Source organism: Struthio camelus, chromosome Z (genome assembly GCF_040807025.1).
Source record: "Struthio camelus isolate bStrCam1 chromosome Z, bStrCam1.hap1, whole genome shotgun sequence".
Taxonomy (NCBI): Eukaryota; Metazoa; Chordata; class Aves; order Struthioniformes; family Struthionidae; genus Struthio; species Struthio camelus.
The window spans coordinates 86094446-86119917 of record NC_090982.1 but is presented as its reverse complement, the minus strand read 5'-3'; the positions used below and the strand labels follow the sequence as shown (position 1 = coordinate 86119917).

At 49.9% G+C, this 25472-nt stretch overlaps 2 protein-coding genes and 4 non-coding genes across 7 annotated transcripts; 5 read left to right on the top strand and 1 right to left on the bottom strand.

The window, feature by feature from the left end:
- Positions 1 to 99: 99 nt before the first annotated feature.
- Positions 100 to 10047, bottom strand: LOC138060905 (endothelial lipase-like). Its single transcript, XM_068928519.1, has 10 exons — positions 9851 to 10047; positions 9179 to 9375; positions 8191 to 8370; positions 7460 to 7571; positions 6067 to 6291; positions 5379 to 5621; positions 4686 to 4806; positions 3832 to 4050; positions 2833 to 2925; positions 100 to 1644 (listed from the first exon to the last, which is right to left on the bottom strand). Exons 1-10 carry the CDS (start codon positions 9933 to 9935, stop codon positions 1623 to 1625), a joined length of 1497 nt encoding a protein of 498 aa, XP_068784620.1. The 5' UTR covers positions 9936 to 10047; the 3' UTR covers positions 100 to 1622.
- Positions 10048 to 21188: 11141 nt separating this feature from the next.
- Positions 21189 to 25222, top strand: RPL17 (ribosomal protein L17). Of its 2 annotated transcripts, none has more exons than XM_068928626.1 (7): positions 21189 to 21306; positions 21725 to 21777; positions 21866 to 21906; positions 22966 to 23100; positions 23538 to 23636; positions 24297 to 24488; positions 25133 to 25222. In XM_068928626.1, exons 2-7 carry the CDS (start codon positions 21738 to 21740, stop codon positions 25178 to 25180), a joined length of 555 nt encoding a protein of 184 aa, XP_068784727.1. In that variant the 5' UTR covers positions 21189 to 21306; positions 21725 to 21737; the 3' UTR covers positions 25181 to 25222. The 2 variants fall into 2 exon arrangements, with proteins under 2 accessions (XP_068784727.1, XP_068784728.1); XM_068928627.1 differs by having other exon boundaries at positions 21293 to 21431.
- LOC138064865 (small nucleolar RNA SNORD58) lies at positions 21554 to 21620 on the top strand. The gene has a single exon (XR_011138122.1). It is a non-coding gene; the product is annotated as a small nucleolar RNA SNORD58 (small nucleolar RNA).
- On the top strand, positions 23403 to 23469 carry LOC138064878 (small nucleolar RNA SNORD58). The gene has a single exon (XR_011138135.1). It is a non-coding gene; the product is annotated as a small nucleolar RNA SNORD58 (small nucleolar RNA).
- Positions 24003 to 24069, top strand: LOC138064864 (small nucleolar RNA SNORD58). Its single transcript, XR_011138121.1, has one exon. It is a non-coding gene; the product is annotated as a small nucleolar RNA SNORD58 (small nucleolar RNA).
- On the top strand, positions 24588 to 24655 carry LOC138064863 (small nucleolar RNA SNORD58). The gene has a single exon (XR_011138120.1). It is a non-coding gene; the product is annotated as a small nucleolar RNA SNORD58 (small nucleolar RNA).
- Positions 25223 to 25472: the final 250 nt, after the last annotated feature.

The window sequence follows — 25472 nt, the reverse complement described above, 5'->3', positions numbered from 1 at the left end:
TTTCTGCTGGCCTGTGACCTGCAGGGGAGGGATGATGTGGCCATATATTGGTGTTCCAGCAAAGCTCAGGATATGTCTTAATTAATTAAGTCTCCTTATTGCTTCTTACAAAGCCCTTTATTTTTGTCTCAAGGCTTATAAAAACTGTTACTCAAAACCAAAGTGTTTAAAACTTTACATATGTACAGCATGAGAAATAAATAATGCTTTAAGTCATAGAAAAACCACAATATACAAATAGGGCTTTGGAACCACTGTAAGTATGGCACCATGACAAGTCACAGATACTTACCAAAGGCTTCAGTTATTGAAGCCTTTGCATAAAACCATGGGGGGAAAAAACTCCAAATGTGCTTGCTTTGCTTGGATTGAAGTTCTACAAAAAACTCAGTCAACCATAGGCCTCAAATGATTTAAGTCTCCAGAGCTTAGCTCAGCATGTGGCAGCACTATGGCTTGAGACTGCCTTTCTGTACGCCCAAGTTCAAGAGCAGTCCCAGTTGTAACACCACGTGTCCTTCCAAAAATAAGGAGCTAGTTCACCTCTGACAAGGGCTGGTCTGCTGTAGCAACTAGGACAGCTGTAGAGCACCTGTCCAACTCGAACAAAGCCAAGATCATTGGGAGCCAGGGAATCCAGCTAGGACATTGCAGCAATGAGGGTAGACTGTTGTCTGTTTGGCTCAGTTAAGTACTTTGCCTCAAATAAGGTCTTAATTATGCTCTGGTACTACAGCAGCATTTGAACAGAGGCGAACACTTTCTCAGTAGTTAAGAGGACCAAAGCAAAGTTCCCCCAAAACAGGACAGTTCATTACCTTCCTCTCTAGTCAGTGGATGGGCAGCTGCCATTTGCCTTTTAGTAAAAGCTCAGCATATAGCAATGCACATGCTTGGTTCAGACACTGACTCGGGGAACAAGGAGCAGCTGCCAGCACCATCAGTTGGTATCTGGATCTTGTTTTGCCCTAGATACAGGGAGGATGGAGTTCCTCTACAAGGTGACCTATAGAGATTTCTGTATCAGCCAGATACAGTAATTGATTTTTAGGGTAAGCAAAGGACAGCTGGAAGATAAGTAGCATTGTGCTTATTCCCCACTCCCTCCCCTGAAAATCCCTCCCCACGCAAACTTTACACATTTGGTGGTCTTATCTTCCCACAGCCCTTAGTGCTGTTGGACTCAGTAACCCCTACACTAGCCACTAATTTATTCTTGGCAGTTCTGTCACCAACAGTTTGATGGTCAGCTAACATGGTTATCTTCTCAGCTCCACTAGCAGGCAGACCAGTAGATCATTGCTGAGGCCTCGATCTGTGAAGGTTTCATCTGTAGTTCTGGTTAATGGGAGCAGGAAGGAAATGTAGAGTGTAACAGATCAAGAGAAGGTTAAATGCACAAGCCAGGCTCCTACAAAAGGAGAATGCAGTTTTAGTTACTGTAGGTCTAGGACCACAGTCCATCTGTTGCTCCTCAGTTTCTTGCATCTGTTCCAAGATGTTTTGTCCTGAAGGTCTAGTTGCTTTAAGTGCTACCAAGCCAGATTTTTGCCGGAGTATCTTCCCACTTGTGTGGTCTTCATGCATCTAGGCTGTTCAGTTGTGAGTCTTCAGGGAAGTCTTCAGAGTAAATTTGATACAGACCTAAGAAAAGCAGAGAGGAGAAAATACCCAGTTAAATACAGAGGTTAAGAGCAACGCTTTGCCCAACAGCAACTCGGTGGGAATGTGAAGCTGACATTATGCAAACAAATAGGCAGATAGCTGCAAATAGAGGTCTTGATAGAGTCTGCCTATTCAGATCCAGTCAAGGGTAGACAGATGTTTACAGACAGTCTCCAAGCAGGGAACTGTAATCTTTCAGGGACTTGGCAGGAATGGAGAATCCAACAGCAGTCACTCATGGGCTCAGAGAGGAAGGATCATTTCCTGGAAACCTGGCTGCTTTGGAGCTCAGCTCTACTCTGCCTCCTGCAAAAGCTGTGCTCCGCCAGCAAGCAGGAAGGGCACATCTGCCAGCAATTCCTGTTTTATGGGTGTTACTGAGAAGCATATCAAAACAGCCTTTTATTGTACCTGCAGGAATATTTCCTTGATCTTTCAGTACTTGTGGCAGAGCAGCATAGGGGTCTCATTCATTAAATTGTTTGCTACTGTATGTGTAACAGCCTGCTGGTTTTTCCCAAACCTGGAACCATACCAGCTCGCATTTGAGTCAAATTCTGCTTTCCAAGAAGGTTGTGCAAAACACTACTTCCATGAGGCTTTTCTAACCTGAGGAGTGCTTTGTCTCTTGATTAGGAGCATCAAAGCCTTAAGTTTACAAACTGAGATAAGAGAGGCTAAGAGGCTGGGCCTAGTCTGAAAGAGACTGTCATCCAGCCAAATTAACAGGGTTTTATCTGAAGCATTGCTAGAGGTAAGTTGAAGCCAACAAGCTGTCCCTGCTGGGGCCAGGCTCAAGGTCTAAGAGCTGATCCCAGGTGTCTGGAGGTGTGCCCCAGAGGCAAACAGGACTAATATGCCTTGGTGAGGGGCATCCAATTAGCTCTCCACTGTTGCAAGGATCTTGAGTTCTGGTAGCACCAAAAGGTGCAAGAAGTCAAACTGAGATCAGAAATGAGTATAGCATCTCATCAACTCTCTAGTTATCTGCCTAGTTTATTTCTGTGTATTCACTGGCTATCACTAAGTCTAATAAGCCAGGAACCAGGCTCAAATTTATCCACTTTTTTAATAAAAGTTGGTTCTAGTGGTCTTCCTTTAGGAAGACTGCACTCATGTCAGCCACATGCATCAGATAGGGAGAAAACCAGCTGGGCAAAATCCTACCTTTTTTGCCAGTTGTCTGCACATTTCACAAACCAGAGCTCTTTACCAGGAGATATGCTGGTCAGCTGGGAATCTTCCACACAGAAAGCAAACCTAGGAGGAAGAATCAGAAAAGTTACCTGTGGTCTGCGTGAGTGATATATATATATATATAGCTGTAATCCATATGACACGTTCATTCTAGGATGAGTTGTCTGGTTTGACACCCTTTCTGTAGGAAGCATCTTGATACACCATTACTCTGTTGAATAGCTGATGCAATAACTCCTTTCCTAGTTTCATATTTTACATGGGCATCTTTGCTTCTGCTACCCTCATGCTTCATAGATTTCAGAAAATAGGGTGCAGACTACCTAGCAGATGATAGCTGCTTATTTAAAGCTGAGAAACATGGGAAACGTCGGGTTACCTTCACAACACCAGCACAAGATTCAGGACCTGTTACAGGCCTGGCATCTCTGCTTGTTGGTTGCCAGTGAGCAGCCTCATGTAGCTTGCCAGTTAGGGATGTCAGAAGGAGCAACTTAGCGCTCAAGTAGTTGGTGCTACCGTGTTACTGGTTGCACGTTTGTTGGAGCTGGTTCGCTCTGCCAAGCCAGCAAATCATGCGGGTAACAAAAGTAGCCTCCCTCATGTGCGCTTTGGTATTTGTTCTTGGCACTGACAGTGTTTTAACCCTGCAGGTATGATCTAAACCATTTTAAAAGAGACTAATTCAATCTCCAAGGACAAGAGACAGTGCTATGCTTTTTTTAAAAAGGCAATAGAACATGTCAAATCTAGTCTAGCTCTGCTTAAAACCTAGTCTGTAATCTCACATTGGCAAGTAACCCACTTTCCTACCCCATGAGGAAGCGTCATCTGGTAACACTAAAATGAAAGGGCATTCAGGCTACCAGGTAAGGTCAAAAACCCCACCACTGTTCTTACTGGATTCTGTATATTGCCCCCTCTTGAAGCTTCGAGTCAGTTCACAAGCATTTTGACACAACTACCTACCTCTGCTGCGTTTCCCCAGATTTCACCCGTATACGTCTGATGTGCAGTTCCTGGGGCGACTTTGAAGGCTGATACCAGTAACTCTTAAACTCTTTCCATAGATGGTACCATGACTGCGAAGTTCCCTCCCAGGTGAGCTTTATTTTTAAGAGGTCACCCATGTCCTTTTCAGTATAGACCAGGAAGGTGTTGGTGGCATTAAGGCCAATTCGCTCAAGCCTGAAAGATAAGCAGAGACTCAACATTTCTTCCTTATGGAAGAGTGCCAGATGCTCTGTCATTCAATGCAAGGCATTCAAGACAGCCCTTTGCAGCTTATCAAGTGCGTTATGTTCAACTGCCACCAGTTAATTACTGATATCATTAAAGTGAGCTTGGATAGCTGGTTTAATAGGAGGCATTAGACAGGTGAATGTCATACCCTGTCCCAGAGGAAACAAAGTAAAGGAGGTCAACACCACCTCGAGGTAGAGGTGCTTTCAGACTATATCCAAAGTGGGAGGGAGGGAGGGAGGGACAGGACAAAACTTCAACGCTGAGCCATGAAGACCAATGTGCAGAGGACTGGGCACAAACTGCTTTCTCGGCAACAAGTTATAATGAAGTTGCTCCACGAAAAGTTTTTGAAAGGTGAAGTGAGGCTGCTAGAATCAGTTGCAATGCGGTTGCATTAGAATCATTATCATTAGAATCTATGCAGTTGCAATGCATCAGTTGCAATGCAAAGTGAGGCTGCTAGAATCAGTTGCAATCAGTTTAATTCCAGTTACTGGAAGAAAAGGAGTTACATCACCTTGTCTTTGTCTAGTCTCAGTTACCTTCTTGAAGTGAGCACAATAAGTCAGTTTACTTACATTTCTAAAGAGAAGGGTTCAGAGTCTCCATTGGTGCCATGAAGGGTGATGGAGAAGGTGGGGTCAGCCTCTCCCAAGCTCTTGTAGCTGAAGACGTGCATTTTCATCTGATAATGGTAGACTGCAGGGAGACAAGGATAGCATAGATGGAGCCAAGTTCGTGAAGAGCCAGTGCTGTTAAGCGTGGCTCTTCGTGAAATAGTGCTGGCAGGCAAAGGTTAGACCCTTTTTAAAGGGGTCCATCACCATATAGATACGTATATCAAGACATCACAGATCAGGGTTTTTTTCCTGCTTTGCCTCCAATTATAAAGTTGACATTTTCCCAACAATAGATGGAGCTGCAGGACCCCTTCTGTCCATGCTGGGGAGGGCTCTCCAAACCTCATACCACACTAAGGTAGAGGTGGGTTTGCAAGCAGGGAGCATGTAAGCCATAGACCTGCTTAGAAGGCAGCAAGCGTGTCCTTACAGCCAGAGCCCTGGTTATTTCACATGGAGGAAGGAGCACGGTGATGCTCCAGAGCAGTAGCGTAGCCAGGTAACAGCAGCAGGCTCTACTGCCTGTCGCTCCCCTTCTTGGGGGTGATGCTACTCTTCCACCTCTACGTTTGCCTCAGTATTGAATATAACGGTCACCTCACTCATCCACTCTTAGAGAGATCAGACTATGCTCTTTAAGAGAAAGCATACCTTTGAATGGCATGTCAGCTCTTGTTTTTAAGTACATCTTGCTGTTTCTTTTGTTCCTAGTTTTCCTGGCATTGTAGCCTATGCCATTGCAGCGGTTCTTCCGGCAGCTCAGGCAGATTCCCTTCTTGAAGCGACTGGAATCAGTACATTGAAACGCGAAGCTTTGTTTATCTTGGTTCACAAGGGAGTCCACAAAGAGGTGCACAGACCGCTCGTGCTCACATTTAACAACGTCACCAATAGCTAGAGGAGCAGAGTTGCAAGGGATACATTTTGTTTAAGCATTCGTCACCTTGGCAGCCATAAGACATAGCGAGCTGAGCTTTTTTTAGCCCAACAGAAGTTGAGTTTGGCTAAATTTGACATTTTTCAAAGAGTAGCCATTCAAAAGGTTAGCGCAAGACACTTGAAGAGGACCGATCTTAGTCTCTATCACAGTCAGCTTTAAAGAGGATTCCAGAGCCAGCACAACAGGACCAGAGGTTTTGATCAGGTGTTAGGGTGAAAACATGCTACTTCAGAATTAAAAGCAGGTCTAGTTTCTAGTAACTATCTCCAGTAGAACAGGCAGTTTAGAAGGAAAAAGTTTTCTCTGCTCTTGTAAATGGGATCGTTCCCCAGCGTCAACCTCGGTCTATGCGTGAGGAGTCTACACTGACCAGAGGCAAAAGTAGTAACAAGAACTTACTCCCATAGGCAATTGCTCCTAAGACATCACTTAGTCCACAGCCAGGCTGGAAGTCTCCCCCATTGGGGTAGATGTCAACATGGCCTACAGGCATCTGGATCCCAATGCTAATGCCTAGCGTTTCCCTGGTGTAGGTGTGCAGGACATCCACAAAGCTAGCATCATCGGGGGAGAGGCGCTTGCTAGGGTCCACTCCTTCAAACATAGGGCCAGCCGGATCCAAGCCTAGGATTAGAGACAGCACAGAAGACACCAGGTAAGAACTCAGGTCATTTCATACGCAGTAGCCAAGAGCCTGCTGCTAGGAGCCCTCATGCCCGCATGCTACACAGACATTCTCTGCCTCATTGTGGGTACTGTCTCCAGATCTCTTCACTGTGGGCTCACTGAGGAAGCAGATGAAGATGTCTCCTAACGCTTAGGTGCGATACACCCCAGTATTAGCACTGGTCTGCTCTATGTACAGAGACAGCTTCATGTTGCCTGCTGGAAATGACAAGTTTTTGCTCAAAGCGTTGAGACACTTCAAGAGGTGGCAGTTGACTGAACACTAAGAGGTCTAGCACTCCAGAGACTGCTGGCAGCCAGGGCCACTTTGGATATGTTTAGTCTATTTTCAGACTGGATGTACAGAGGGACTAATAAAAGTTTAGGCAGCAGCAGGTAGTTCCTGCATCTGAGATCATGATGGGTTTTGGCCTTTAAGTTAACCTCAGCCTCACTGAGGACCTGAAATTGTGCACTTTAGCCATTTCTCGATGTAATGGTTAGGTGATCTGAACAGTCACCTTTTTGACTTGACCAATATGCAGGTTTATTGCCAGACTAATGAATTCTCACTGCCAGTATCGCATTTAGGCTCTTAACGCAACCCCTTCTACCAATCTTAACCTCTCACATTTGAGGTCTCTTTCCCTCCAGAATCGAAAGCACTCTGTACAAAGCACCCTCTAATAAAATAGTTACATAAAAGAATGAGGGGATTTTGGCCAAACGTCCCATAGGGCAAACTGCACCCAATAGCTCTCGCCCCCGTCAATTTGAGTTACGAATACGGAAACAGCGTCTACTCAAGAGGCTATGGATAGGAAGGGCCTGAGCTGGACTTCTTTGAACCCACAACTAACCTCCAAATCTACTCAAGAGCAGGTTGTCCCCAGAAAGAGATTTTTTTCATAGGCATCTCTATGTTTGTTGTCCTACATTAAGGAGCTTTCCTCTGATGTGGCTGGAGAGTGCTGTGCTCCCCACTACCACCACAGGTAGGATGCTTGCTGTTTCTGAACAGGCAAGCCTGTGGCAACACATCAATGCCATGAATAAGCCTCTTCAGGAAACGTTCCAGGGAGATAATGCTACTAAAAGGTGAAAGATCACTGAAAGAGCCACTTACCTGTAATTCTGCCTATTGTCCCCTGGACGTGGTTACCAGCAAAGCCAGCAACATGGGCCCCAAGGCTGTATCCAATCAAGTGAACATTTTGAAGCTGGAAGAGAGGGTTCTCCTGCAAGGCAGGAAGAAAATAATTTGTTCATGTTTTTCAGAACATCTGCACAGCTCCTATCTGCAGGACTCACCTATCTAACATCCAGTTCTAGGACTAGACTGGAGGGAGCAGGGGAGACAAACATGTTTTCATTCCTTCTGTTTCCTCAAGACATATGCACAATGCATATTTGCACAGCACTTTTTTTGCCCCAACCATACCACCCAGCTTTCAATCCCAATTAGGATGTTCTTCATTTAAACAGCATCAGGAATGCTCTTCCCCCCAAGAGCCAGCAACAGCAGCTGACCTTCATACTGGCCAGGGATGGTTCCGGGGCACACCAGCTCCAGGTTCAGTGTTGGAGCACATCCCTTCCCCTTTCCATCCGTCTTGCTGAATGGACACAGACTTTGAGCACCCGGCTCCCAGGTTTGCATGGCTCAGGCTCCTGAGGGCTGTGTACGCCTGAGCCAATCTGAGGAGATGCAGGAGGAAGGACTCCTTCCCCTCCTTAGCTAGGGGGCCACCGTTGCACTAAGCCTTGGGGATTAGGGTTACACCAATGCCTTTCTGGCCCCTTGTGCAACCATCCTTCGTTGACCATTACAACACAGGCTGTTCTCGCAAGTTTTACCTGTAACCAGTTCAGCAGCCTGGCTATGCTTTTCCCAACGACCTCCGTGTTGTTCACAGCATCCGTATAGAGCTGGTGGGCAAGCGCCAGCCAGTCCACCACCACCACGTTCGCATCCTTCTCTCTCTCCTGAAGGGCTGAGACCAGGCTGCCCAGCCAGGTTTCGAACATGCCGCTCATCTGCGGAGAGATCCAAGCATGAGGTTTCCCCAGTTACAGGGCAGAGATTGCACATCCACAGGCTTGCCCTCAGGTCTTTGTTGGCAGCTTACATGTTTACTCCAGATATGCGCCTCTCTGCAAAGCCCAGTACTTCTCAGCGCTTCACTCATGGAATAAGAGAAACAAGTTTTGACAGCCCAGTAGTTAGCTTCCTTGCCTTTTAAGGGAGGAGGGAGAGGCACCTGCCACCTTATCTCCCAGTCCCCAAGAGTTTCAGGAATTCTGAGGGATTGCAAAATTTTCCAGGCTTGGCACTTTGGCTTGCATAAGCACAGGCAGAGCTGATAAATCCGCTAATGCCACACGCTCGGTTACATAAAACAGAAGAAAGCTCGATAAACTGTTTGCCCCCTATTTGCTTAGGGGAGCCCATGCTGCAAAATTAAGGACCGTGGGCACAGAGCTACAATCGCAGAAAGTCTATATATTTGTTAAATCAAGCGTCAACTTCATAGTGGTTACTAAGTTGCATTTTTTAGGGAAAACCATCAAGTTCCCTTTACCGCGTTCACGTTAAAGAGACGCAAAGCGATCCTGAAAGGCCGCACACGAACTAGGTGGTTTCACAGAGCTTTAAGCACAAAGCGAGCCGGCGTCGCTGCAGAGGCGCCGAGCGCAGCTACGACGAGGCCGCGGCGCTTGCAACGCGGCCCGCTGCCCTGCGCGCCCCGTACGCTGTCGCCCACGGGGCGTTTCCGAGGACGGCGGGTGCGCGCCCTTCCATCGGCCGGCGCAAAGAGCGCTGCGCGGGAGCCTCCGCACTCACCGTCCAGCCGTGAATAATGAAGAAGGTTTTAGCCGTGGCGTTGAAGTTGCACTCCTCTAAACAGCGGTCGTGGCCTACGGCGAGGGCGCAGCCTTCGTCCTCGGAGTCGGGCGAGGAGCGGAGGTTGAACTTCACCTGCCGCTTGGGAGCCGGCGCCTGCTCTTTGCCTTCCTCCAGCAGCGCGGCCAGAGCATCATCTGGAAGGAGGGGGCCAGGCGGAGGGCGGGCGGGTTACTGCCTTTCCCAGCGCTTGGCTTCGTGCACGGTTTCAGAGGCCGCCTCACCCACGGAGCCCCCCGCCACAGGCGCCCTCCCAGGCGCAGCAGCACCCAGAAAGCGGCGGCCCGCGCTGTCCCGGCCGCTCTCCGCGGGTGACACCGCATCCCCGCTGCGGGGCTGCGCGTCCCACCCGGCGCCCACGGCCGCAGCCCGGTCCGGCCGGCTGCCTCTGCCGGCTCCGCGGGTGCTGGCGGAGCCGGGAGCCTCGCGGAGCGCCGGTACCTCCCGCGCCCGCGTAAGACGCGCGCTTTGCCGCCACAGCGCCCCCCCCCCCCCCCGCGGCTTCCGCTCCTCGCCGGCAGCCGAAACTTGCCCCGCGCGACCGGCCGCCTCGAGCCGCGCGGCTTTTGCGCGCCGGCAGCGGGCTGCGCGCCCGCGCACCCCTTCACCCACCTCCTCCCAGCAGCGTTGCCTCCGCGGCCCCAGCTGCCATGCAACAGGTCACGCCGGCGCAGAGCAGGAGGACGAGCCTCCTCATGGCGCAGGGCGGCGCGGCCGGGCTCGGCAGGCTCCGCGGCGGCGGCACTGGCCCTCCGCGGGCGCGGGCGGCGGCGCGCTTTAAGGGGCCGCGCGGGGCGGCGCTCGTGGCCCGATGGGGCCGGACCTGGCGGCGCCGGTCCCGAGCGGCTCTCCCATTGGTCACGCCCTCCGTGACGTCAGTCTCCGAAAGTCTCAATGGAAGGGCCACGCGCTGCTGGGGGAGGGGGGGCGGCGCCCCACGGCCCCGCGTGGGAACTCCCCCCCCATCGGGGGGTGGGGGGGCAGCGCGCGCGCGCGCGCGCGAGGGGGGGTGGCAGGGGCGCACAGCGCGTGTAGCTCGCGTGGGTGCCCCGTCCGGGTGGTCACGCGTGGGCTCCCCCCTGCTGCTGTCTCCCGCTGCCCCCCGGAGGAGGCGATGTCACGGCTCGTGGACGCAGCGAGGACTGGGGTGCAGCGGAGCACCTGGCCGTGCCGCCCTCGCGCATCATCCCGAGACGCACGGCAAAAAAAAGAAAAAAAAGAAAAAAAAAAACCCCAAAACCCCCACGCTCTGCTGTGAAAAGTGACCGTCGCGTCCTGCTTTTGGGTTGATTCTGCTTTGGCCGTTCCCCCCCCCCCCCCCGCCCAACCCCCCAGGACTCGTGGGGAAGTGGCAGTTCGTGAGGACCAAAAAAACCTTCAGGAGACCTTCCTAGGTTTGATTAGGTTCCCCCCCCCCCCCCGGCTAGGAAAGATGTCACGGCTGCCAGCTGGAATTTCTGGGACTTTTACTAAGTCATAAATAATGAACCGGGGCAAACGAGCCGCGGGGGCAGAGCTGGAAGCTCAGTCTCTGCAGCACTCGCGGGGCTGCTGGAGGCTGCGTGGCGGCGGCTGGGCGATGCCCAGCGAGATCCTGGCCCTCCCCGGGGGCTGGCGGGTTCTCGCTCCGCCGCGATTTCCTAAGGTTGAGCGCAAAAGCAGAACGGGACTGTTCCCGAAATAACGGGCATTTTTTATAAGAAATAGAAAAAAATTGGCTGCCCAGCTGTGGCCGCAGCCTGGCCGCCTTAGAGGGGCTGAGGCAGAGCGGAGCCGGGGAGGGAAGGAGCCGAGAGGAGTCGGCTTCGCTTCTTAGCAGCACAACGCTAAAAGCAGCAAAATTAGAGAGGGATTTCGTCAGCGGCGTTTAATAGAAGAGGTTTCCCCGTTTTTCCCTTGAGCAAAAATCTGCCTCTAATTCGTCTGGCCTTAAAGTGAGCCCACCGCCACCTGCTTTCCTTGCAGCAAGCAGCACCAATGAACATGAAAACCCTTCAAAAAAAAAAAAAATCATCGCACCGGCGCTTTAGAGGTGATTATCGCTAATATACCAGATTTATAATTCCACGTACTGAAACCGCCCCCCAAGCCTCTCCCGAGCACCGAGCTATACCGAGCGCCTGTTAACGGTGCCGTCGGTCGCGAACGCACTCTCCTGCCGAGCCCGCAGCCTGTAAGCCCGCCGCGAACGCCTCGGCTCGCCGCCGCCTATTTACAGCTGAGCCTGCGGGCTTGCGCTGGGCCTCCCGGTCCCACGTGAAACCCCCCCGGCCCGCCGGGTTGTGGCGGGGCGCGCGCTGCGCGGGTGCAGAGCCGGGCCGGGAGCGCTCGCGGGCGCCTCGGAGAGCAAATCCCCGCGTTCCCACCAAACGCCGAGTCCGGCCGACGCCGTCAGCCAGGGAGGAAACGCTGGGGCCGGTACGCGCCTCCGGGCGTCCCGCGAGGCCATCGGCCGGTCTCTGCTGAGGGCTCCTTTCTCCCTTCTTTACGTACTAGTTTCTATTTTTCGGAAAAAGTGTGACGAGCGGGTTGGGGCACAAGCCCGTGCTGCGCATGGCCCGGGGCAGGGGCCCGTTCGTTGCCCAGCACCCTGCTTTCCCTTCGCCTTCTCCTTTGAACCTCTCCCTTCCCAAATCCGAGGCGGGCCGGGCGCCGAGCCGGCCGAAAGCCTCGGGCGATCCCAGCGCCTCCTGCTCGCCTCCGTGCGACGCTAACTCGGACGCTAGCTTTTCTTATACCAACACTATTACCCGTTTTATTCCCCCCACCCCAAGTTGCACAGTTTCCGTTGAAGACCCCCCGAGTCCTCAGCGTCTCCCACCGAGTTAGGGAAATCTGCCGCGCGCGCGGACCCCACGTGCGCTATGACGCCGGGTCTGCGTCCGGGCAGGCAGCGGTGAGGATGTCTCCAGGAGTGCTGGTCGTTCCCCTCCCGCAGGGCTCTGGTTCACCTTCTGGCCATTTCTTTCTAATCGCTTAACTTCTGCCACTGATTGTGGTGCTCGAGTGTGTGGATCTCATTAGGAAGAGTGGGTTGCTCGGCAATTAATTAAGAAAAGCTTGAGGCATTTTCCTTGTGCTTGTGTTCCTGCTGGTGATGTCCAGGTGTTGCCGATGTCCCCCTCCCCGGGAACTCCCAGTCTGGGGACGGAGCGAGTGAGGGAGCAGGAGACACCAGAGGGGGTTTCGGTACAAAGTGGCGATACGCTTTGCAGAGGCAGCGTTTTCCTTGAAGCAGAACATCATGTAGGAGCAAGCGGGGCTCGGAAGTGGCACCATCCAGCTCGGGGCGGGGGGGGTGCTCCACCGGCGCCGGAGGGACATCCCGTGGTGGGACTGCGCCGCGGGAGTTGGATACCTTGCGGTCCCCGCAGCCAGGGGATGCCGGCTGCAGCCTGGCCCTGCCGTCCCTGCCCGTCATATGATCTCCCCAAGCCCCGGCATGTGACTCCCCAAGCCCCATGCACTGGGAAAGACGGCGCTTGGAAAGTGGAGCGGAGCGGAAAGGCTGGAGAGGGGGAGGGCGGCTCGGCTAGAGGGGATCAGCGAGAACGGGCTGACACGGAAAGGGTTGGAGGGCGCTTGGGTCACACTTGTTGCAACAGCGAAGCGGGGCGGGGGGTGACTAAGCAAGGAAGGAGGGATGACCTCAGAGGTGACATTTAGGATCAAAGTGAGGCCGTCTGTGTATTTCGGAGAGGAAAACGCTGCAATCACCAGAGCAGGAGAGAGCAGAGAGCTGAGGAAAATCACTGACAATAAGACTGGAAAGAAAAGAACAACAAACCACATACTGTGATGATCAGCAAAGGTGCTAGAAGGGTGGCTACAGGCATTACCAGAGCTTGGGAAGAAGGGACTAGGTGTTCACGCTCGCAGCTTTTTGCATAGCATACCTTGGTGCATGTATTGGTGCTTCCCAGCCACCAACTGTCTGATGGCTGACCCTCCCGCATTCGTGGGGGTAACGGCTCGTTCCCCAGGCTTTGGAGCACATCTCCGCCTCGGTCCAGGGGTGACGACAGCCTGGTCCTGCCTGCTAGCAACGTTCCTGCTGCTGCCCCCCAGGCCGTCCCTCGCTCTCCGTGGTATCGCACAGCTTGCCAGCAGAGGAGTGCAGGCACAGAAGCCCTCTGGCTTCCCTGGAAGAGAAGGCTTGATTGCGGTTCATCAGTAGACCCAGAGGAGCTGTGGAAGAGCGCAGCCGTGGAGAGACAGAGCAAATGACAGCAGAGGAGGAGACTCTGATCCATTTTGGTTAGGACATGCGGTGTAACAAATGGATGAAGGTTGAGGCTGTGTTTCATGGTACAGAGTGCAATTAGCTTTAGAAGAAGCGTTGAGTAGGATGCACAGAATAGCTGGGGCTGGCAAGGACCTCTGGAGGGGGCCGGCTCAAGCAGGGTCACCTAGAGCAGATTGCCCAGGACCGTGTCCAGTTGGGTTTTGAATGTCTCCAAGGACTGGAGACTCCACAACCTCTCTGGGCAACCTGTTCCAGCGTCCAGTCACCCTCACAGTAGAAAGTTTTTTTTTCTTGTGTTTAAATGAAATTACCTGTATTTCAATTTGTGTCCAAATTGTGGGCACAAGCTGTGGGCATCTTTTAGTATCTTTAACCTAAAGAACATTTAGAGTAGTACTTCTTGGTTATGACTCAGACAGTTTAAAGCAAACGTAAGCCCAGGACTTAATTTATCCCAAACAGAGTTTATTAACACATATTCATATGTCTTTATTAACCGCCTTTCTTACCATGGTGATTGCCTGATCCATATCTGGTAATTAAAGTCATAAACAAGCAGTCGTAGACTTGTACAACCTGCGTAAATGGTTTGCTGGCAGGGAATACATTGAATAAATACACACTTCAGCTACAAGGTTATTAATCGCATAGGAGGTTTATTTACCCAGTGATTCCCTCCTAGCTGGGCATGGAGGGGGTGGATGAACCCGTTGCTGTAGGACAGTGTGCCAAAATCGTTGGGTATTAAGGCAGTCTCACTAGTTGTTGATTTTTCTGCTTGTCCATGCTCCTGGCTGGCTGGTCATCAGCAGGTTGGAGAAGGTGCTGTGCCTGTTGTGTCACATTTGAGCAGTAGTGACTGTAAAGACTGATATTCAGCAGTCATGAGGCTGAACTCCCTTGACCATTTCCTCACCACTGGACTGGGTACAGCACATACACAGCAGAAAGAGATTGTGTAGCTAACCTTGCCGAGAATTGCCTGTGTTTTAGGAGGACTCACAGCGAATCAAAATCACTCTAGTCCTTCATGTTTTTAGATGATACACTTATGACACATATAGACATATATATGGTTAAATAAGAAACTTTTGGCCCCCTATGGAAGCATCTGTCTTCTTTGAAATCACAGGAAGGAGTTTAGCTGTTCAAGAGGCCAGGACAGAGTTACTTACGCAGAGTGAAGTCCTTGTGTGCTGTCCTGCTGAGCTTGGTCACGCCACGTACCGGAGATACACCTTCTCCTTCTGCTGGCCCACAGATGCGGCTGCCAGGACTCAGTGCCTGGGCTAGTAGATTTTAGGATGTCGCTGCGGAGAATGGCGTAGCTGGAGAACCACGTGCCCGAATGCCTTGCTGACTGCAGAAGGACACAGCTGACCACTGGAGCTGGCTGTGCTTCTGGAGGAGCAGCGTGTATGGCAAGAGGATGAGGAGTTTGGGGCTGTCTGAAAGGCTGGAAAGCTTTCGGTGTCTCCAACCTTCAGCGCTCAAGCACTGTGGGCCAGGTTTCAATTTGAAACTGTCATCTGTGCTGTCATCTTCAAGTTTTTCTGCTTAACCATTAGGAGAAGCAGCCCGCCTGCACATAGTTTTGTGAATGACAGTTGATATCCCCACGTAACCCCTAGACTTCAAAAACTGGTGCTGTAGGATAAACACCAGGAAACTAACAAAAAGTTGGAGGAATTGGCTCCCTTTCCTGTGCAAAGAACAAGTCACTGCAGAAAAGCCTACTACAGAAGAGCAGATATACGGGGTGTTTTAGCACACCAGAGCTCAGCTTGGCCAATAAGCCCTAATGGACCTATCTGCCATAGGGACTTCCGCAAGGACCCGTTGTTGCTCCACCAGCCCCTCCGTTGGAAGTCACTGCCCCCGGGCAGGGGCAGCGGAGGCCGACGTGCCGGTCCGTCTGCTGCCTGAGCTGCCAAGGTGCCGAAGGGGGTGTGAAGGGGGGGGGTCAAAACAATATATCAGCTGATGAAGCAGCAGTGGAGGACTAGGCACGTGTTTGCTCTGTCACGCTTGTGGTGGCAGCAGCTACAGTCCGGCAGAGCAGCCGCACGAGCGGCTGGGTGACATTACTGTCTTGGACGGTGATCAGAGCAGGGACCACGAACGGGAAACGTGTTGGGTTCAACAGGGGCTCCCGAGCTGAAGCGCCTTGACTCAGGTCAGGTGAAGGCAGCTGGGGGGTGTCCTCTGCTAAAGCGGTGGCCTTGGGGACACCTGCCTTCCCCAGGCCTGCTAGAGCCAAGCAGTTTAAGCCGGAGCCACACAGCAACACCAGCCTTCTGGTGAGCGGAGGGACCTTATGGCTGGAAGCAGGGAAGCGTGGGGAGACAAGAGAGCAAGCTCCCTTTTTGGCACTGAGTAGCCGTGCCTTCGGCTCCAGCCCTACAATGAAACCGTAGCCTAGGCCAGTCCTCGAGCCCACCTCTCCCTCCGGCCAGGAAGGCAGGCGGCTATCAGGGGAGTCGACTCTTGTCGCTTAGGATGACATTTCGTTTGGCAATTCTAGTAGGACTGATAAGGCTGCCTGTTTATTTACAGCTAAATCCACAAAAGGAGTTACGTGATATCCCACACGCTGCCTGCTGGGATCTTCCAGTGGAGGTTAAAGCATGCAGCCCCCGTGCCCTGCTCATCCCACTTGTCCTTCTCAGCTCCCAGGAGCACCTTCAGAGAAGTGTGAAGCGTATGAACTGTGAGTTGTTTGCTGCGTGGCAGAAGAGCTGGAGCAGGAAGGGTGGGAGCAGCTTTGCTGCAGAATAGCCTCTAGCCTCGTGGCCAGGATGTGGCTTCGAATCCTCTCGAAAGGAAGGAAATTAAAAGTGGGTCTCCCACATCCTGGGAGTGCGCTGCGGCCACTGGGCCGTCGCGTTAAGATGGGCACTACCACCTTTTGCGGCCGCATCGCAGGAGAAAGTAAAAACCATCAGTGTCCTTTGTGACGGAGCCCTTCCCAGGAGGCTGCTACCAGAGGGAGCATCCAAAGGACAAGGTAGAGGCACGGTTCAGGTCTGAACACGGTTGGATCTTCACTTTAAATGCCTGCTGAGCTCTCAGGAGAGAGACGTTTCCTAGGCATATACAAAGCAGGGCTAAATCACCAGGGGTGGGCGGGTGGAACGGGCAGGAGAGCGTGGTGAGTTGGCACCAGGGGAGTTTAAGGTAAAATCCTATGGAGTCGAGATTCCAGTAGGATTAGGAGACAGCTGCTTCCTACGCGGGAGTTTTCAGGAACACGATTTTTGGACTTACGTGCCTAAATTTTCTGCCTAGGATCCAAATGCTCCTTTTGAGTCAGCTCACATAAGCTAAATATCCAAGGCAGCTGGTGCACTGAGGGAATAACCTGGGTAAACCTCAATAAGGGCGCACACTCGGCTGCCTCAGCCCTGATCTTAGCACCAGATATGCGCTAGGCCGCCTCTGAGTGCAGTTGTTAAACTCCCCAACAGAGATGGGAACACACATCTCATTTCCTTACACCTCGCTTGCTACACTAGGCAGTTCGCCCGCAGAAGAACTCCTACCGCTACGCTTCCATCACTGCCAGCCTTCAGCAGCTCATCCTGAGCAGTTAATACTTGTCAAGGAAACAGAAACTGTAAGTGATGAAAAAAATGCCATTTGCTTTGCATTCAGCTGATAAACACAATGACCCCGTGACAATTCCCATCACGTATCATTACCTACGTTTCATAGCTCTCTGTTCTGGTCTTCTCTGAATGTCTTGTTGCTCCTGTGCTCACTGGCAGTACACGTGGACAGGTGAGGAGGGGAAAGCAGAAATCAGGAAGGGAGGGTTGATTTCCTGTGGGCTGTGAGGGGAGATTCCCACAGCATGGTGAGCAAGGCCATGGTAGCGCTAGAGGACTGCAGACAGCTTTTGCTAGTTTTAATTCATTACATCTGGAAACTCAGTGCTCCTGGAAATCTTATTGTTCGCTTTTCACATAAGAGGAAACCAAAACACTGAGGCCCAAATGATGTTTTGGAAATCATCTCCGAGATCTTTTTCTCACAAACGTATTCTTCCTTTAAGTTATGAGAACCTAGAGGGGACACTTTTTCATTTATTTTTTCATGTTCTAGTAATGCTTGGCATGCAAAGGCTGCTATGAGGGTATTCTGATGGTATGGACCCTTCTTCACGTTACCGCTATTCTGAGATGGTTGTATGTACTGAGCAGCTTCTAACCCCATGGAAGATGATGGGAGATGGAAGTGCTAACTGGTGAAAACGGACCTCGAGTATCTCAAATTAGGCATTCACAACCAAAAGCTAGTGTGTGTTCTTGAGAATATGGGTTCCAAACTCTCTTCATAGGGACTTCATTTGTAAAACGGAAAATAATATTTGCCTGCATCCCAGCAGTGCTACAAGGTTTCACTGCTTTGAAATCAGTGCTTACAGGTTTCTTGGAGACTTTGCAGAAAGCTTCTCCCTCAAACCAAAGTAAAAGGCACCTTTTAAGGCAGGTGGATGGAGAGCTGTAGTCAAAATTAGAGCTCTACAGTTTCCAGCCATGTAAATATTTGTGATAGTTCAAATATTTTCCTCCTCCCATCAGGGTGAAATCATAGCCTCAAAGCTTTGGGGCTTTTCAGTGCTAAACAAGAGATCCAAAAATAGCCTGTTGGTCAGAGTATTGACATGGGCAGCGAGTTCTTGCTTATTTCTAAACCCACAGTTGAACCCTGACCTCTCTCATGCCAGGGAAGTACCTGGCCACCAGACTACTGGCCACTCAGGAAGATCTCATTTTGTCAGACTTTTCCTGATGAACGTTTTGCTGTAACTGGGTACCACTTCCAGGAAATGTTTCAGTTTTACTGAACTGCTGTTTTGTTAAATTTTCCAAGCAGCTCTAGTTTCGAATACAGCCTAAAATGGAAGCATATTTTCTACTAAGTAACTCTTTGAGTTTTTTTTTTTTTTAATAGTGCTGCAATAAGTATCAGCTGCAATTCATAAACATGAATCCTTCTAGTCCAATCTGTTAGTACACTTCTTTTATGCTAGAGTGCTTCCGCTTCTCTCTACCCTCATCCTAAATTGCCACCTAGCTGTAGCCCTTGGACTTGCTCCTTGCTCTAGCGTCACTGAATTGACTTCTGATCTGCAACAGTACTGGCCTTGAGTTGAGGGTTAATAAAATTGGCTTGACTGTGTCTTTGCTCCAATAACAAGTCTTCCCTGAATAGAAGGGGTGTCTTCCCTGCATGGCAGGGAATCTGCCAAGGCTATTTTTTTGTTCATTCAGTCACACATCTGGTGCACACGTACTGACGTAAACAACTGACATACGTACCTTAATTAGCCATTGGGTTTAATCCCATCTTACATTTAGGAGAGATGTCTCCAGCAACAAACAAATCTATTTGGAGATAGTCTGCGCTATGTTATGACCTCTCCAAGGCCCCGTCTAGACTACAAGCTTTCCAGTTCATCTGTGTTGACTGACAACCAAAAAACCACTCCTTAGTCAACATAGCCAGAATACCAAAACCCTACAATAGAGGCAATTATGCCAACAGAAAAAATGTTTTTGTTGACTTAGCTAGCATCGTCTGGGGAGAACGACGAGAAAAAGACTATCCGTGTTTTCTGTATCTCCACTGTGGCAAGGACTAGAAAAAGCAGCTATGTTTGCAGAGGGACTCAGGAGTACACAAATCCCGCACAAATACTCTAAACCTGACTTAACACCTGTCAGGTACACGTGTTCCTATTGGAAAATGATGTTCAAATCATATAGGCATGCACTTCCTACAGGTCTATCTTGAATTATTCTTCACGTGATAGTGACAAAAACAGTTTTTGAAAAATAATCTCTCATTTCTCTGTTCCACAACTTATTATATGTATGTATTTATCCAAAGCACAGAAATCTGTCACACATGTCTGAGCCACACCTAATGAAACAATACTTATAAGTAGATAATGCTCCGCTGTGAAGTGAGTTTAGCCTTTTCCGTTGGTATAAAAAGGATTACTATTAGAACTGCTGATTTACAATTCAGCAAGTGCCTTACACTCTGCACAACGCTGAAGCCAACACGCAGACAGAGGATACCCTGTAGATCACTAGCCACCCCCATCAAAAGGCTGCTGGTCCCTCACGTCTCAGGGATGTCCGCTCTGCGGTGCATGGCAGTGCACAGATTAGTCAGAAATGGGAACAACTCCCAGTTCCCTACCTTGGAGGTACCAAGAAAACGCTGTTCAGGCAGTCAGTACTGCCTTCTGTGCTGCCTATGACCTGCAGGTGCTTTGCTCTCACCTCCGTGGGCTCTCCACCAGAGATGCTGCCTCCTCCTCCTCCTCAGGCTATTGCTGTGACATCTCTTTGCCTTTTCCTAGGTCACTTACAGTCACCCTCTTCTTCCACCCTCCCAAACAGTGACTGCTGTTGATCCTGTGTGGAGTCAGCCTGGGTCCAGCTCAGCCCAGCCAGTCCCCAATTGCCTTGGTGAGGATGGATGTCACTGCAATCATCTGTAACGCTCCTAGGTCTTAGATCTCAGAGCAGTCACTGGAGCAGCCCCTACACAAAGCTAACGGTGGCATCCAAGCAAGCTAAACCTGGGAACCCTACTGTAGCTATCTCGTTAGGTTAAATATTCCTTATGTGAAAGGCAAAGCATACCTACTAAAGCCTCCCACTGTGCAGTTACAGGTCAGGGGGATACCAAGCAGCAAGAGTAGGCAAAGGGAGGATGGAGATGGCAGCACAGGCACACAGGCATCAAGCAATAACAGAGGCAGGAGAACGTCCTTTCAGAAACAGGTGGAGCAATCTGCAATTCTGGAAGCTACGGGTTAAGATACTGTTCACCATCATGAGGCTTGCTTTCCTCTCTGGCTGCCAGGCCACAGGCTCCAAGCAAAGCTGCAACACAACTCACCTGGTCCAGAGCGCTAGGACAGTTCAGGCACTTTCAGAGAGTTACCGCTACTGGGGCTACCTCTAGCCAAGTGCTGTACAGGTGACCTGCACGTATAATACCTACAGTGCCCTGGTGAAGTCTTAGACTTTGTGAAGGCTTGCACAGAGCAACTCTTGAAGTACAGGGCAGGTGCTGTCACCCGGTGGAGAAGGAACAGGGGGGCAGAAAACCTTCTCCAGCCACTGGAATAACCTACCTGGCAGAGCAGGCTGCTCCCTGCGCTTTCCTCCAAAAACACTGCGCAGAGAGGAGCAGGCCCCCTCGTAACTCGCCAAGCCCCCAAAGATGCGAAGGTGACCCTCTTTCCCCTAAAGCAGCTGCCAAAGCGAGGGAGAAAGCTCAAGGAAGGAGCGGTGAAACAAGGATACAGACAGCCGTAACCACCCAACTCCCGCAGCCCGCCTGCCGGCGGTGCTCCCTCCCCGCCCCGGTCGCAGGTGCGGGCGCTTCTCCTCAGGAGCGGGCTCGGCGCCCCTCAGCCCGGCGCCATTTTGAGGGGCCACGCCTCGGGCTCGGGGGGGGGGGGGAAGAGGGGGCCACACCGTACAGAGACGAGCCTGCCGCCCCCCCCCCCGTCACGCAGACACACACGCGTATATACTTACGCACACATACACACACACGTTTTATTTTTACGCCTCCCGGGCTCGCTCGCCCCCCACCCGCGCCCGGCCGTGACCGCGGCAACCGCCTTCCCGCCGCGGCGGTGGCGGCGGCGACGCCCCTCAGCCCCCACCCCTCCCCCCTCCCCCCGCGAAGTCTCGCCCCGCCCCGCCTCGCCTCGTCTCGCGAGACCCAGCGGCCTCACGCCGCCTCCCGGCAGCCCTTGCGCTCCCTCTTGCCCCGCCGCGGCCCTGAGGTGAGGGCGCCATGGCGGATCCGGGGGCGGCCCCGATCCGGCTTTCCGCGGCCCCATCCCGCCGAGGGCGCCCCGGGGAGGCGGCGAGGGGCCGAGAGGCTGGGCCGCCCCGCCGGCCGCCATCGGTATTTGTGGGGCTGGCGTGGGGGAGGACGGGCAGGGACGGAGATGTCGGCGGCGGCGGGGGGAGGTTGCCTGTCGCTGTCGGGGCTCTGAGGTGGAAGCAGGCCCCGAGGAGCGGCCGTGGCTGCGGTGATGACTCTCTTAGGACACCTTTGGATTTAATCGTGAAAAGAAATGAGCTTCTGAGCAGCTCCTTCCCTTAGCCGCCCGCAGTGACATAATCGCGGCTTTGAATATGCGCGTTAGGCGCTTAATACGCTTTTGTTTTTTTTTTTTTCTTGCCGCTTTTCCACAGCTGAGCTGCGAAAATGGTCCGCTACTCTCTGGATCCGGAGAACCCCACGAAATGTGAGTTGTTTTCCCCGCGTGTTCGTGTGGGAGCTTACCGAAACCGTTGAGGTTCTCCTTTAAAAAAATCTGTGTTTTCTGTCCACAGCATGCAAGTCAAGGGGATCCAACCTGCGAGTCCATTTCAAGGTATGCAGCTTGTGCATAATAGGAAAAGCAAATTGAGTTTGTAAAAGGAACGGTGTTTTTTCTTTTCTGTGTCATGAGATAGTTATCGGAGTATGGTAGCATAGAATACGGCTTATGCTCGTTTAAGCTACTTGTACGGCTTTTACTCTCAAGAATAAAAACGAGGTGGCGTGTCACAAAAAACTTGCTGTCAAATATAGATAATAAAATACCATAGGGAAACACAGTTAATTGCAATGAAGACAGCAGTAGGAATTCTCCTAGCATCAGATTAGTGATTTGTTCCATCTGTCTTATTATTTGTTTTTAGTTGTTTGGAAAGATCGTCCTGCTAATCTGACCATACTGCTGGTCAAGTAGCGTGGCACAGAAGACTTCTTGTCTTCAGCAGGAGGACTGCGTATGAGTGAATATATTTCTCTGGAAAGCACTTAGTTGTAGCAGTGCATTTAGGACACTTTGGAGTTAATTGCACAAACGAAGCTGGGTTCCGAGCACGTATTTTTCTGTAAAGGGCTATATAATTTATTTTGGTTTGCCTTCTTGCTGTATTCAAGCATGTTTAAAATTGCCCTTTGATTTTTGCATTTAGCATACTGTCCTAAGCAGTGATAGCTTACATCTGATTTTTCTTTCCAAACCATTTCCTTTCTCCCCTTCATCATTGTCTCACATGGATTTTAAATCAGCGTAGCTTGTTTGTTTTCATTTTCTTGTTATGTACTGTGAGGGGCTATATGTGACATTTAGCGGAAATTTATCCTTCAGGCTCTGGGTTTTTGGATTAGTGGATAAAAGGACCAGCCATAAGTGTAAATAAATTTTAAAAGTACATGGGTTTAATTTTGCTGCCCGGAAAGACCTAGCCATTTGTTAAAACAACAGCAAAAACATGTCAGAATAACAAAATCAGTAGTGATGGCAATCATGCTAGGGTTATAGAGGTAGATGGGGAGAAAAAAAAGACTTTTTTGGGGAAAGAGGGACAAGTGCTGTTGCTTACGTTGTTACTTGGAAAGAAGTGTTGAGAGAAACTTTTCCTGTGCTTTGTTTTGTTAGAACACTCGTGAAACTGCCCAAGCTATCAAGGGCATGCATATCCGGAAGGCCACCAAGTACTTGAAGGATGTGACCCTAAAGAAGCAGTGTGTTCCCTTCCGTCGCTACAATGGCGGAGTTGGTAGATGTGCCCAGGTGAGGTTTGAGATGAAAACGGGGGGAGGATGCTTGGGTATGATCTGTTAAAGAAGAGAGAAAAGACGGAGTTGAGATTGTTGGGCATATTCTCTCAGTGTTGGTGAAAGTGTCGCATTAAAACATAAGCTGGAGAGGAGAGTCTAGTTCCTATATAGCAAGAATGAACTGAAACATTGCTGCATGACAGTTTGCAGTCTTGTGTGAAAGGCATTAGATGATAGTTAAACGCATTATTTTGGTATGTCAGCTAAAAAGGAATACTCATAGCATTGTGTGAGAAGTTGAATTGTTGATTTGGGTTGCTGTGATGACTTTCTTAGGACACCTTTGGATTAAACGTGAAAAGAAACTTGTTTTCTGAGCAATCTTAGTGAAAGGGCACGTAGCAGTTATGTTGTAGCCAGGATAAAAACAGAACTCTCTTTTTCCTCCAGGCCAAGCAGTGGGGCTGGACACAGGGACGCTGGCCCAAGAAAAGTGCAGAGTTCTTACTGCACATGCTCAAAAATGCAGAGAGCAATGCTGAGCTGAAGGTAGGTTAACAAGGGGTTATTACGTGCAGACTGTTCATGTAGTTCTCTTTGTCAGTAGTCCTGAACTCAGTGGCTCAAAAGTCAAAGGCCAGATAGGGCCTGCTTTGTAGATGAAGCTCTGAATTGTGTATTCAGTGTCTGCGGCTTTGGTTTGCTCTTTGTTTAGATGATGTTGCCTGCATTCTTCAAGATAAGATGTGATGGATAATTTTTAATTGATAGCTAGTTCATACGTTCTGTTATCAACTGTTTAGAGTAAGTCTGTGCGGAATCTCTTAAAATGTAGAAAATGAAGCAAAATCTTCTGTATGCGCTTGGTTAATTTACATCTTTGTAGTATACTCATTATTTAAATTTGGCAACTGATGGCAGTGATGACTATCTTAGGACACCTTTGGAGTAACTATGAAACAAAATCTTTCTTCTGAGCCATCAGCGTGATTTAAAATTCATTGTGACATCTAGAAAGATATTCTGTAGAGTCTTTTTTTTTTTCCTGGCTTTACTTGGTGCTTCTGCTTAATAAATGTGATATTGTCAAGTTAAACTATCAAGATATTTGCCAGCAATGACATGTGTAGGGTGGTGTTTGTTCCTGTTTTTGCTACAGAGATTATTTACAGAAAAAAAGTCACAAGTTGTCTGCGTTTTTTTCCCTAGGGTCTTGATGTGGATTCTCTGGTAATAGAGCACATCCAGGTCAACAAGGCTCCCAAAATGCGCAGGCGTACCTACAGAGCTCATGGTAGGATCAACCCCTACATGAGCTCCCCCTGCCATATTGAGATGATCCTCACTGAGAAAGAGCAGATTGTTCCCAAACCGGAAGAAGAAGTTGCTCAAAAGAAAAAGGTAGAAGTGTCATATTCTTAGTGTTTTTTCTCTCGTTTCTTAAAATACCATTGTCAAGAAACCTGAATTGTAATACTTTACGTTTTTCAGACAACGGGGTTGCTATGATGACTATCTTAGGACACCTTTGGAATGCTCATGAAAAAAAATATGTATTTCTGAGCAACCTCAATGTTAATGTAAATACAACATTTGAGAATTTGAGAACGTTCTTGTGAGCGATTTATACTGCAGAGATGGCTTGCTGTACTTCTCAGGCTGTGAGTTTAGTGCTTCTCTGCATGTGGAACAATTCCTGGTTTTCTCTTCAGGACAACTGTATGTGTAGTTACTCCAATACAGCATAAAGAGTATTCGTTCCCCCTCCCCCCACCCCGGAGTAGTTATGGCATTCCCACTTCATGCTGCAAAACGTAGGTGAAAACAAAGAATAATCTCTTTGTAGGGACCTTAGTGTTGAAAGACGATGACTTGTTTAGATCATTCAGTTGATGTATTTTAATTTGATGAATGTCACTAATATGTAGGTATGCTTTTCCGTACATAGCTGTAGCAACCTTTAAGCAATGTGGTATGTTCTGAAATTTGTTTTGTAAGATGTTTTTTGTAAGTGCAGACTTTTACTGTTGCTTTTTATTTTTCAGATATCCCAAAAGAAGCTGAAGAAGCAAAAGCTCATGGCTCGGGAGTAAATCTGATGCAACAGATGTACATAAATAAAACAAAAAAGTTGAGATGTATTGTGTGTGCCTCTTCTCTGCTTTTTTTAAGGCTTCTGCTGTAAATTTTAAATAATAAGTCTCCTCAACTTAATTTTTAAGTATTGGCTTGTTGCTTTGGGGGACACCTGGAAGCAATTCCCTCTCCTCTTTGTATCCCAAGAAGGTCTCCAGTTTGCTCTTGGGAAGAGTCACATTAGAGTTTGCGGTGCAAGGTGTTACAAGAGCTGCTCGAAAAGGACTTTGCGCCCGCCTCGTCAACCCG

What these genes read in the sequence shown, in the direction of transcription:
- LOC138060905 (XM_068928519.1), bottom strand. Translation starts at nt 9,935, where the DNA reads ATGAGGAGGCTCGTCCTCCTGCTCTGCGCCGGCGTGACCTGTTGCATG. An exon ending in GGCAACGCTGCTGGGAGGAG is followed by an intron (nt 9,376 to 9,850) that starts GTGGGTGAAGGG and finishes CCCTCCTTCCAG; the next exon opens with ATGATGCTCTGGCCGCGCTG. An exon ending in GCAGACAACTGGCAAAAAAG is followed by an intron (nt 1,645 to 2,832) that starts GTAGGATTTTGC and finishes TGCTTTTCTTAG; the next exon opens with GTCTGTATCAAATTTACTCT.
- RPL17 (XM_068928626.1), top strand. Translation starts at nt 21,738, where the DNA reads ATGGTCCGCTACTCTCTGGATCCGGAGAACCCCACGAAAT. An exon ending in TCCGGAGAACCCCACGAAAT is followed by an intron (nt 21,778 to 21,865) that starts GTGAGTTGTTTT and finishes TTCTGTCCACAG; the next exon opens with CATGCAAGTCAAGGGGATCC. An exon ending in GAGTTGGTAGATGTGCCCAG is followed by an intron (nt 23,101 to 23,537) that starts GTGAGGTTTGAG and finishes TTTTTCCTCCAG; the next exon opens with GCCAAGCAGTGGGGCTGGAC.